General features: G+C 63.4%; 1 protein-coding gene across 1 annotated transcript; it reads right to left on the minus strand.

The window, feature by feature from the left end:
• Positions 1–1,868: 1,868 nt before the first annotated feature.
• ARC (activity regulated cytoskeleton associated protein) lies at positions 1,869–5,298 on the minus strand. The gene is made up of 3 exons (XM_023228144.1): positions 3,305–5,298; positions 2,930–3,074; positions 1,869–2,679 (listed from the first exon to the last, which is right to left on the minus strand). The coding sequence occupies exon 1, from the start codon at positions 5,100–5,102 to the stop codon at positions 3,912–3,914; it is 1,191 nt and encodes a 396-aa protein (XP_023083912.1). The 5' UTR covers positions 5,103–5,298; the 3' UTR covers positions 1,869–2,679; positions 2,930–3,074; positions 3,305–3,911.
• Between the last annotated feature and the right edge of the window lie 7,089 nt (positions 5,299–12,387).

Here is a 12,387-nt window from a genome sequence, read left to right on the forward strand (position 1 = left end):
AGAGGGGTTGATGGCAGGGGACACCCTGTTCCGGGACCTGGTCTGCAGGCTGAGAGACATCTGCACAGGGTCTGGGCCCCTCCGCTCCCAACCACCCACCTGCTCCAGCCTCCGGCCTCTTTTCTTGGGAACAGAGTGACACAGCTGAACCTCCAATTAACTGAAGGGTTCTGATAGCCTGTTCCACAATTACAGGGAGTAACTTTTTACTAAAAGGGAAAAGTATCAACAGCTTCCAGCTTTTCATGTGAGAAGTAGTACTTCCAAGACAAATGACTGCTTTCAGGCAGCACCGTGGTGCCCAGCTTCCTGTTCCTGCCAATTTCCTCTCCCGCTCTTCCAGCAGCTTTGTTATTTAAAAGAAATGCAAGGGAAGAACGGGGCGGAGGCGGCCCTTTCACCGTGGAGAGCCCTGCTCAGCGCCCTGCGCCACGGGTGACGACATTTCCTGGCAGCAGGTGGCTCTCTCTGCTTAGTCTTCTCTTGTTTCCTGCTCTCCCCAGGCCCCTCACTGCTGCAGGAGCCAGCTGTGAGCTCAGTGGCAGGACCCAGCGGGGGCAATGCACCCCGCCCCCCAGTGGGGCTGAGCGGGCACCACCCACCAGCTGCCCCCACAGCTTGGCCTGGGATCCCCAGGAGCAGGGCAACCCCACAAGAGGGGAGGGAAGCTTCCAACAGCAGATGACCGTGAAGGTTGTGAGAGGGTCATCCTGGCCGGGGTACTGTTCTCAGTCACTCAATCAAATCTTCCCAGAGGTGTTGCCCTGAAGGTCTGTCATAGGTGCTTTCAGGAAGAGCATCCTTGGGAACCTGGGTGGCCTGGTTCAGTCCTTGAAAGGCCGTAAGAGCAGAGCTGAGGCTTCCCTGATGGAGAAGACATTCCACCTGCAGGTGCCTGCCTTAGCCTGTTCCCCAAGGTTCTGGCCTGCCCTGGAGATTTTGGACTGGCTCAGCAGCCCCTACGTTGAGTAAAACAATTCCTTGCAATGAATGCACAGTCTCCTGTTAGTCCTGCTTCTCATTGAACACTGATGGGTAGGGGCTGATCCCTACTCCAGGCCATCTCTTCCTTCCCCTCGGAATCCAGTGTCCCCACAAAGGCAGCAGAGATCGACGTCCTGCAGCCCCTCGGAATCCAGTGTCCCCACAAAGGCAGCAGAGATCGACGTCCTGCAGCCCCTCGGAATCCAGTGCCCCCACAAAGGCAGGGGAGGCTGACCTCCCACAGCCCCTCGGAATCCAGCCTCCCCCCAAAGGCAGCAGAGGCTGACGTCCTGCAGGGCATCAAGTTACCCTTGTTTCCAAGTTCTTCAGCACAGATGCTGTGAGGGTAGCATGCCCTGTTTTGCAGATGAGGAAACTGAGGCTCAGAGAGACCAAGTTCATGATCTGGCAACCAGGAATGGCTCGGGTCCCCTCCCGGCTGGGGTCTGCACTGACTAGGTCCCCAGAGCCCCAGAGCCTGAGGTAGCCGTGTGGGCCGAGCCCTAGTTGTAGTCCCCCCATGCACCCAGCTGTACACCCCACATGCCAGTAGGACTTACAGAGGGGCAGGCCTCAGCTCAGCATGAATAGGGCTCCCCCATTCAGCAGTCACCCTCACTGATGGCCACCCCAGGCCTGGAGGCAGGGCTGAGCTAGGCCTATTGGGCTGCAGCGGGGCTGCAGTGTGGAGCCCTGAGGGTGCTTCCCCCTGAGGATCCAGGACCCTGATGGAGGCTGCCCTGTTGGTGCTCCTCCGAGCCCCTGGAGACCTCACACTACACGCATGGGGTCTCCAGGGTCACCCTCTGGGCCAGAGGACCTGTGTCTGCAGCTCCACTCCTGCCCAGCCCAAGCACACAGAAGAAGCAACATGAACACTCCAAGAAGTTTCAGTGTTTTATTAACAAAATCTTACAAAAAGAGTCTGTCTTTGGGGTAAGGTACACAGGGCCTGGACGGACATTTAAGGCCTGGTCTGTGCGGGGGTAAGGGGCAGGGGTCGGCCACAGCCTCATGAGGTTTCCAGGGTCTTCACAGGCTCCAGGGCTTCCCCAAAGCCTGTGCCAGCCTGTGAGGATCGGTTATGGCTTATGTGCAAAAATAAAATCTGTGGGGCTGGCAGGGTATGGGCTGAAGATTTGTCAGAGTGGTCTGTAGGACTGGCCCCCCAGTGGACAAGGCAGAAAGATGAACCCTGAGCCAGCGCCTGCTCAGGCTGCAGACGCTAGTGGCCCACCAGCACCAGGGTTCTGGTGTCGGGGCAGGGCAGAATGCCTGGAGGAGCCCCAGGAGCAAAGGCTTCTGGGATCTCCTTCCTGCAGCTGGGCTCAGGGCTGCTGGGCAGGAGTAGGAGCTGTGGCCCCAGCCTTGGGGCTCATGAAAGCCTCTGGCAGAGAGGATGGCCTGGCAGCGGGCGGGGTTTCCCTGCTGGGAGGGAGGCAGGACCCGACTCCTGCTGCAGTGGCTCTGGGGGCGGGCAGCTGGTGGCCAGCGGGGCGGGCTTCGTGGCAGGCCCTGGCCCTCATGCTGGCGCTTAGGGCTAAGCTGGGGCTCCTGCCCTCTGCTGCAGCTGACTCCTCTCTGTAGCACCCCTCTGGGCTGTCCCGGGACTTCGCCTCCCACGCAGGCAGCCTGCAAGGTGAGGGGTGGGTGGTGCCCAGCACAGCAGCAAAGACTCTGTGGGAACCTTGAGACCTGAAAGAGGAGGAGAGTGTGCAATGAGAGACCATGCAGGACAGTAGCCAGGGCTCCACAGGGAGGGTCTGGGGCTGGTGGATGGTGCTGGTCTTCCGGGGCAGAGGACCCCCGACCCTGTCAGAGCCTCCCAGCTTGCCTGAGCACTGGGGAGTGGCCTGGGCCCCAGGGTGTCTGGGGTCTGGGGAGGAGCTCATTTGGCCGGCACAGCTGATGGTGGGGTCTGGGTGGGAGGGTGGCGCCCTGTTACCTGTTGTCACTCTCCTGGCTCCGATGGTGCCAGCTGCTGCCTCAGCCGGATTTGAGGACTCAGCCCCTCTGGGACCCTCCACCTGCCATGGGTGAGTCACGAGCTGAGCTCTGATTCTTCTCCAGGCAGGCGTGAATCACTGGAGCTGGGGAGAGAAAGCGCGGGTCCATGTGAGAGCTGGCTCAGCAAACTGCCCCTGCCTCCCACCTGGCCCACTCTCCCTGATGCCCCCTTCCATGACGCCACCCCCACCCCATCCCTTCGGCTAACTTGCTGGGGGCCCGAGCCTCAGTGGGCTCTCCTCAAAAACAGCCTCTGGGTCCCACTAGCTCTCAGATGCCCCACAGTGGGTGTTGCCTTGGGGCAGGGGCTCACCTGAGGGGCCAGGAAGCACCGGGACATCAGGTCTGCTGCTGCTGCGTCTGCGACTTCTGCTCTCCCCTGGGAGGAGGGGGAGGGGGCTGTGCTGCCCAAGGCTGGCCAGCTGCCCTGGGAGGCAGGGAGGGCGTCAGCTGGCTCTGCAGATGCTGGGAGAGGGCGGTGGCGCCGGAAGTCGAGACTCCCTCAGCATCGGCTCTGCCCTAGCTTCTGCTCTGGGGTGTCCCGTGAGCTTGGTGGCCGCTGGCCCCTGCTATCCGGACACTTTGTTTTCTGGATGTCCAGAGGGCCTGGGCATTGTAGCAGAATGAGGAAGCTGGGGTGTTCTGTGAAGGCCTGAGTGTGTGGAGGGTGGGGTCCAGGCCGGGGAAGACAGACAGAGGGAGGGCGATGGGCGGAGCCCTGCAGGGGGGAGGGCTCTTTGCTGCTGGGCTGCGGTGCCCACATCTGGATGACGCGAGTGTGTGAGAGTCCTCCCAGAGCCCGAGGGGGCACCCAGCTGGACCAGGGCTTCCCCTGCAGGAGTCAGCCCCAGCTCAAAAGTCCTGGTGGGCAAAGCCACAGGCTGGATGTGGTGGGCAGGCTGGGGGCTCTGGGATGCCCTCTACTCGGGCTGGGTCCGGTCACTGGCCACGGACTCGCTGTTGGGGGCGGGCGTGAGGGCCTCGGCCTCATCCTCCGCAGGGACATGGGGGACGGCAGGCTCCGCCGCCTGCTCCAGGTCATCCTGCACCTCCATGCCCCTCTGGATGAGCTGCTCCAGGGTCTTGGGCAGTGGGTGGCGCAGGAAACGCTTGAGCTTGGGCTGCAGGGTGCCCACCACGTACTGGATGATCTCCTCCTCGTCTGCGTCCACGTAGAGCGTCTGGTACAGGTCCCGCTTGCGCCACAGGAACTGGTCCAGCGGCTCGCCCTGCTTCTGCGGCAGGTCCAGCTCACGCTGGATGGCCTCTCGGGACAGCGTGCCCTCGCTGTACTGCAGGAACTCCTTCTTGAACTCCACCCAGTTCTTCACGGAGCCCTGCTTGAACTCCCACCACTTCTTGGCCGGCCCATTCATGTGGTTCTGGATCTGGGACAGCCAGTACTCCTCAGAGCCGCCCACCTGCCGTAAGTACTCCTCCAGGTGGCTCAGGAATTCTCGAGGGTCCTCGAAGATCTGTGTGTCCACGCCAGGGCTGGGCTGCCCGTCCTCGCCGGGGACCCATGGCTGGTACTGCTGGGCCTCGGCGGGCTCCTGTCCGGGCAGCTCGCCAGCGGCCGGGGGCGGGGTGATGGCGTAGGGGCTGACGGTGTAATCGTAGCCGTCCGCCTCGTGGCAGTAGCTCTCAGGACCCCCCACGCCCACGGAGACGGTGTGGCGGGCCGGCTCGCTGCCCACCGGGTACTTGCCACCCGTAGACTCCAGGCGGTCGGCCCAGCGCTCCAGGCGGTAGAACACCTCGCGCCACACGTGCATCTCACGCTTGACCCAGCGCTCCAGGTTGGCGATGGTCTCCTGGCAGCGGCACAGGCAGGCCTTGATGGACTTCTTCCAGCGCTGCGAGTCGCTCGTGGGCACGTAGCCGTCCAGGTTGCTCTCCAGCTTCCCCACCGACCGGTGCAGACCCTTCAGCTCACGCTCCACCTGCTTGGACACCTCGGTCAGCAGGTGCCGGTGCGTCCGCCGCACGTGCTCTAGCATCTCCGCCCGGCACTTCCCGATCTGCAGGATCACGTTGGGCTTGGCCGCGGGCCCGCCCCGCGGCCCGGGGTAGGCGTGGAGCCCGCCGCTGGTCCGGTGGTCCAGCTCCATGTGTGCGCAGGTGCTCGGGCAGGCGACAAACTCCTCGGGGCGGACGGAGGGAGGGCGCTGGGGTCCGGCGGCGGTGCCCGGCGGCCTGCGTCCCGTGCGGAGCTGCGGGGAGCGCCTGTCTGTCGCTGCGGGCCGGCGGCGGGGCTGGCGGAGTGCGCCCGGAGAGGCAGGTCCGGCTCTGCTGCTGCGGAGGGAGGACGCGGCGCCCGAGCTCTGCGCTGAGTCCCGGCCGCCGGCTCTTTATGCCGCCAGCGCGGCCCGTGGGCGGCCGGCTCGCCGAGCCCCGTTTCTCATTGGCCCAGCCGCAGGCTCCCCGGCAGCGCCCCGCCCGCGCCCCTGCAGGCCCCGCCCCGCGCCCACTCGGCTCCTGGGCGGCGAAGGTACTGGAGGTCCCACCCCTTGCACACATAGAGGGGCTGGGATGACTAATCCCTCCGCTCCGCACCTCCCACCCCGGGCGGCGGAGCTCATTCAGCCTGCGGGGACCGGAGGGACTGAAGCCGGGCACTGGGAGCCCCTCCCACGCCCCCTCCTGGCGCTGGGCGGGCTGTCATCTCCTGCCTCCCGGGGTCCCAAGGTGGGCTTCCTCCTCTCCACTCGCCTCCCTCTTTGGGGGGCTGGAGGGGGCTGGCGCTGGCCACTGCTCTCCTGGGTCCTCACTGCCCCTGAGCCTGTCCGCCCAGCTGTGCAGGATGTGCAGCTCAGCCCGGGAAGGACCCTCCCGATCAGCCTCCTGTGCCCAGGGACTCAGCAACTCTACACACACACATGTGAGCTCCTAGATGCGGCTTTGAACTCCTACCACCCCTGCCCAGGTGGTCCCGAGTCCACGTCTTGGGCTCTGTGTGAGGGACGCACAGCCAGGCCGAGGCTCTCTCTGCCTGACCCTGGCGTTGGTGCGCATGGTGACACATACCCGTGTGGCTGTGACTGGACGGGGTTGCTCTGTGCCCCCACACCCAGGCCTCTGGTGAGGCCCAATACTTTTCTGTGTTCCCAGGGAAATCTGGAAGCTGCTACCTGGCGCGCTGGGGTTTGGAGGGAATATTAGCCCCCAGTGAAGAGAACCGGGCCCTGAAGCCCCTGGCTATATCAAGAACCTGGCCAGAGGCTCCAAGACTTCTAAGAAGATGGAAGAGGGGAGGAGAGAGGGAGACAGGGAGGGAGGAGGAAGGAGGAAAAGGAGAGGAGGAGGGGGGAGACAAGCAGGGAGGAGGGAGGAGGGCGGTGCTGGCAGCACAGTGCATCAGGAGAGGCAGAGGGAAGCCAAGCTCCATATAAGGAGCGGGGCTCCGGAAGCCGAGACTCCCTCGGGAGGGAGGCCCCTTCTGCCTCCCTGGCAACCTGGCAGGGGTAGGGACGCCCTTCCTGAGTTACTCCAGTGCTGGCTGGATAGGCTTGGGTCTCAGGTCCTCTGATGTTACCCGGGCATGGGTGACACACACCGTTCCCCACAGCCAGAGGGCCATGAGCACATCATAGCTGACAATCAGGACACCTTGTCCCCGCTGCCAGCTGCCCTTTCCGTCTCTCAGCCACATACATGCTGCACACTCATATCCCCACTCACACCCCCACATACACACTCATAGCCCCCACTCTAACCCCACCCCACACACTCATGCCCTCACTCACAGCCCCCACACACACTCATACCCCCCACTCACAGCCCTCGGTTCCCCCCTGTCTTATTAATACTCCCTGTCTTATTCAGGCACTGAAGGGCACACAGGTACCCACTTGCTGGAATCCCCACTCCCTGCCCACCCTCTGAGGCCCCCCCCACTGGCTCTCCCAGGGAGACCTCTCCCTGCCTCAGAGCCAGTCTGTCTCCTCCTTCCTTCCGCCCCGGGGGGAATGTCTTTCTGTCAAAAACTCCCCAAAAATGGCTCTTCTGGCATTTCTAATTAAAGGTAAGTGGGCGGACAGAGAAGGGAGGGCGGAGGGGCACCACAGAGCTGGGAGTGGGGAGCCAGGCAGAGAAGCCTCCAGCACAGGGACCTTCCCACTGCTCCACTGCGGAATCCCTGGGAGAGGAGCTGGGTGGGTACCTGCGGGCCGGGCAGATGCCAGCAGCCTCGGGTGAGTGCAGCCGGCGGTCACCGAGGGCCACATGTCTGGGTTGGGGCCAGTCTGAGCCTGTAGGTGTTGTCTGGGTGCCGGGCACTGACCATGTATGTGTGTCCCTGTGAGAGCCAGCACTTCAGTGATCGGGGGCCAGCCCCGCCAGGGTTACAAGCCCGTGTGGCCCCTGACGTCCCTGCCAGGGCACAGCTCTTAGGCCTCTGGCCAGCAGTGGCCTCCAGCTGCCACCCCCATCTGAGGCATCAGCAAGCTGACAAGGAGGCAGGACTGGGAACACGTGAGCCAAGGTCGCAGGTGGTGCCACTGCCTCAGTTCCCTCAGCCGTGTGGAGGGAGCCAGGCCTGGAGAAGAGTGAGTGCCCAAGGTGGCCCGGTGAGCAAGGCAGGTTGGGCAGGAGCCAGGCCCTTGGTGAGGAATCCTGGTGTCCTCTGCTCAATGCCCCATGGCCGGTCACCACCCCTGTCACCTGCTGAACAACAAGCCAGAAGTGGCCAAGCTGAGACCAGTGGGAGAGCACAGAGCCTGCCCTGGATGGCACGAGGGCAGGCAGCGTCGGGGGTGCCACGCAGAGCCCCATCCTCCCCTCCCCAACCCTCTCCAGCAGGGTCTGCAGAGGCTGTGAATGCTGGCCTGAGCTGACAGGTGACAGGCAACAGCTGCAGCTGCCGGGAACACTTAATCGCTGCCCAATTACCGCCCCAGAAGCCCTCACCAAACCCCCGCACTGCAGCCTGAGGAAAGGAGGCCAGGCTGGCTCCCATCCACCTGGAGCGGGGGCCTCTTCCAACAGGGGCCTGTGCTGCCCCTCTCTCCAGCCCACCCGCACCCCGTGCCCGTCCCTGACAGCCACTGGAGCCGCATGGTTCAGGGGTGCAGGTGGGGGAAGCAACAGGGGAAGGGGATGGAGGCTAAACCTGCACAAGGAGGTCAGGAGCACCTGGGGGACCCCCACTCTCAAAGCCAACCTGGTCTGCTGCTGGGCGGGTCTGACAGCTCTGAGGCCCCACCTGCCTGAGGGAAAGGGCCCTGCAGGGCAGTGTGAGGTAGCCCGTGACCCCCAGGTTCTGTTCACGGTTGAGATCTCCACCAGGCTCACAACAGCCTCAAAGGACCTCTTAGTGCTGGTTCCTGAGCCCCTGCCACCTAGGTCCCCAGAGGTGTGGGGGTACCTGCTCTGAAAGGCAGGGACCACCCTGTGCCCTGGCCTCCCTTCTCCTTCTAGGGTGCCCAGCCGCCTCTGCTCCTGCCTGATCAGAGCTAAGGGAGTCAGCTCTCTCCCTGCAGCCTCAGACCGTCTCGGCCCCAGCTGACCCACTCCGGCAGGGCCTTTCTGGATTGCCAGGAGCGTTCACAGGGCAGATGCTGACCTTGGGCATCCTGCTGCTCCCCCAGGCTGGCCCTGCTGAGCTCGGGTGCCGGAAGTTAGCGCGGCTTAGCAGGGAGAGGCAAACACAGGCCCCTTCAGGCCAGAGCTCACGCCCACCCCCACTCACACACATGCGCACACACACGGGCACACGCAGAGGCACACACCTCCCCATCTCCCCTGCCTCCAGGCTCTGTCCTCTTTGGCAAGAACCCAGACCGCCCCCAACTCTGCCTTAGCCCCCAACACCACCGTCTTCATAAAGGCCCTTCCTCACCTACCCACTGCTGGCCGCACACACCTGCCCACCCCACCCTTTGCACACACTCCAGGGCTCCTGCTGTCCTTCCGTGTGGGCTGTGTGGAGTGAGGAGCTGGCAGCAGGGAAGGAATGCGGCAGTCCTAGGGGTTGGTTCGGGCACCCGCCCCCCACATGTGACCACTCCCCTACCTTGTGGCCTCATCTGTCACCACCCACTGCCCGGTAGGACTGGAAGAGAAGAACCAGGCTGCCCTATGCCCTCCGGGTGCCCACTGCTGGGGCCAGGCTGCATGACCAGACCTGGGGGCCAGTCTGTCAGCCACCTGCTCGAGCCGGGTGTCCCTTGCTGCCCAGCCCAGGGCTCCACAGGCTACAGGAGCTGCTGACCTCCAACCTCGCTGGGCTCCCGGGCCCAGGTATCCTCTTTTCATGTTGCCTCTTCCTCACAGGCACAGGGCAAGGCTGTCCCAGGTGCCTGACCTGGCTGAGTCCCTGTGCCACCCTACAGGTGGTGCCCACAGGTGAACAGCTGAGCGTAAGCAGGGCCTGGCCCAGAGCAGGCGCTGGCAAGGGTCTGAGGCTAGACTGGTTCCTGTTCCGTTCCTTTCTAGTCAGGAAACACTGGAGCCTCAGCTTTCCATCTGTAAAGTGGGGGCAATGCCAAGGCCTTGAGGGCTGGCTGGAGCTCCGGGGCTCCAGGAGCCTCGTCCCTGGCCTCGTGTCACCTCGTCTGGTGAGGTTTCTCCCAGCTGTTCCTGCTGGAGCCTCTCATTAGTGCCACTCTGGAGCCTGAGAAGTGGTCGGGGGGATCCCGCCCTCAGCTCCTCAGGAAAGGTCCTGGGGACTTCCTCGCCCTGCCCACCTTCTCTGTCCTCCGAGACCTGGCCAGCGCCCGCCCCTGGTGTCACTCCTGAGGTGGCAGCACAGACCTGGTGACGAATTCTGGGAGATCTGGGTCCAGGCAACTGGGAGGACACCTGTACCCTGCTGTCTTCATCCTGAGGGCCACCTGCAGTGGGGACGGGCCAGGGTAGGCAGACAGCAGAGCTGGGGGTAAGGGTCCCAGTCCACCTCCAAAGCATGGGCGGGGGGTGGTGCACAGCAGTTTAGGGCAGAGCCTGGGGAAAAGACCAAGGAGGCAGAAAGGACTGAGGTGGAAAGTAGAGGGGCAGAGGAGAGGCCAGGGCGCAGCTGCTCCTGCTTGGCCACCCAGGTAGATGCTCTCGCCTCAGCTTCCACAGGGCTCCTTAGGGGTGGGAGGACCTACCCCAGGCTGCTGAGTGGGCAAGTGACAGAGGTGAGGTCCTCATCCATCAACCCACCTGCCTAACCCCCAGCTGCTGCAGCCAGACAGCCTCTGTAAGAGCCCTGGAGGGGAACAGGGTGGAATGGGGCAGGGGTCTTGGGAGACCCCTATCAATGATGGGAATAGCGCTTGGTGTTCCCAAGGTGGCACCAAGGGCCGGGAAAGACACTGAGGGATGAGAGGAGACCCGAGGAGTGGGCTGGCTCTGGCACTGGTGCAGAAGATGGAAGCTGATGGCCTGGGGGCCAGTTGGAGATGGGTGCAGGATGGGTGGGCCCAGGGGCCTCCTAGCCCCCCTCCCTCTGCAACCTCCCCAGCCCCCTGGGGCTGTGGGAACATTTTATTTCTGGTCCCCCCCCCACCCCCCCCCCCCCACCTCGCTCCTTCCTTCCTCATCTCCTGTTGGCAGGCTCTGTGCTGCTGCGTCCTTGTCCCTGGAACAGGCAGCCTGTTCGTTCCGGGCCCCCACACACCAGACCCTCCTCCCTCCTCCTTCCTCCTTCCTGCCTCCTGCCTCAGCGCCTCCCGGTCCAGCCTCCAAGGAAAGTTCTGTATTTTTCCAGTCAGTCTGGCCCAGCTGCACAGGCGTCCCCTCGGGGCCGGTGGGGTCACAAGAGCCCAGGCCTCCACCGACCATTGGCAGACAAGGGACGTGCACTCCTCACCACCGCCACCCCAGCCATGCCCGGAAGGGGAAATCGAGGTCCAGAGAGGGCCAGGGATTAGCCTGAGCCACACAGCAAGGAAGGCCAGAGCCAGGACAGGAAGTGTGTCTGGGGTCTCTGGGGTCTTGGGGAGACCTCCAACCTCCCAGAGGTGTCCCATGAACACTTTCATTTCCTGTGTGACTGTAGGTGGGTCCCCTAAGCCCCCACGCCCTCTCTGGCCTCGGTTTCCTCTCCGAGGAAGTGCTCCGAGGAAGCTCCAGCTCTGCCCTGCCCAGTCGGTGGGTGATTCCGTCAACGGAAGTTCCCGAGACAGGCTTGGCAGGTACTAAGCCAGACAGAGGCATGACTCTGGGAGGGATGGAGTACAAGGAGGTGCAGAGCACCCCATAAAATAAGGGGTGGGCATCACCTTGCCCCCACAGGCTTTGCCATCCATCAGCTCCAGCAAGTCGCTCCGCTCAGAGCTCTGCAAAGAACACCCACAGCTCTTTCCTTCCGGGCGCTCTTGCTGGGGGGTCAGGCTGGCCCCTCTGACTGGCACTGCCCACACTGGCACACGGGAGGAGGGCCATCTGGGCACTGCGGGAGCAGATCCTGGGTGCACACGGGGAGACAGGTGTGCTGGCGGGAACAGCAGGCGGGGCTGAGCCCAGGAGGTGCTTCACAGCGGGTTCCTCCAGCCTGGTCTGAGCACAGGACGAAGAACAAGGCACCGCTCATTGTGCATCTCCACGAGGCACTGTGTGACCTCATGTCAGTCACTCAGCCTCTTTGGCCCCACATCCTTGTCCGCAGGGGACAGACTGGACTGAGTGGAGGCTGAGGTCCTTCTCAGCTTGGGCGGTGTGGCAGAGGGTCAGGAGGAGCCCATGGGCCCTGGATCACCAGCCTCCCTCCACCCAGAATGCCCCGTCCATGCCACTGCCAGCCACCCCCTGTTCAACTGACAAATGTCCAAGTGTTAACACCTAAGCATGAAGAGTCAGCTTTGCTGTAAGTGTTGTCTGAACCTGAGCCCAGCACCGCCACCTCCAGGAAGCCTTCCTGACCTCCTCGTGCCATGTCGATTGAGTCTTCTGCGTGCCTTGGCCTCCCGTGTGTGTGCTACCATTGGAGCCCCTGAGCACAAATGGAGTCTTCCTGCATGTCTGTGTGTGTGTGTGTGCATGTGTGTAAGTGTATGAGTGTATGTGTGTGTGAGTGGGTGGGCCAGGGTACCCTTCTCTTGCACACCTACTGGCATGTGCCCTGAGCTTGCCCTGGGCACATGGAACATGGTTCTGGCTCCATTGGAGATGCTCTGACCCCCGAGGTGTGTGAGGCCAGCAGTGGGTAGGTGAGGAAGGGTCTTTGTGAAGAGGGTGGTGTGGGGAGCCAAGGAGGAGCTGGGGGCCATCTGAGTTCTTTCCAAAGAGGGCATAGCCTGCAGGCAGGGGAGATGAGGGAGGGATAAGTCCGGGGCCTGTCTCACCTTGGCCAGGATGCCAACCTGGAGCTGGTGGGGAGGAGGGAGCAGGGAGGACAGTGGGGGCAGAGAGGGGCAGGCAGGTGGGCAGTGGCTTTTCTGGGTTTAAGGGCTGTTTAGGGGCCAGGGCTGA

The sequence above is a fragment of the Piliocolobus tephrosceles genome, chromosome 7 (assembly GCF_002776525.5).
Source record: "Piliocolobus tephrosceles isolate RC106 chromosome 7, ASM277652v3, whole genome shotgun sequence".
NCBI lineage: Eukaryota > Metazoa > Chordata > Mammalia > Primates > Cercopithecidae > Piliocolobus > Piliocolobus tephrosceles.

Bases quoted from the DNA above. Each gene is read 5' to 3' on its own strand.
- ARC (XM_023228144.1), bottom strand. From the start codon at position 5,102: ATGGAGCTGGACCACCGGACCAGCGGCGGGCTCCACGCCTACCCCGGG.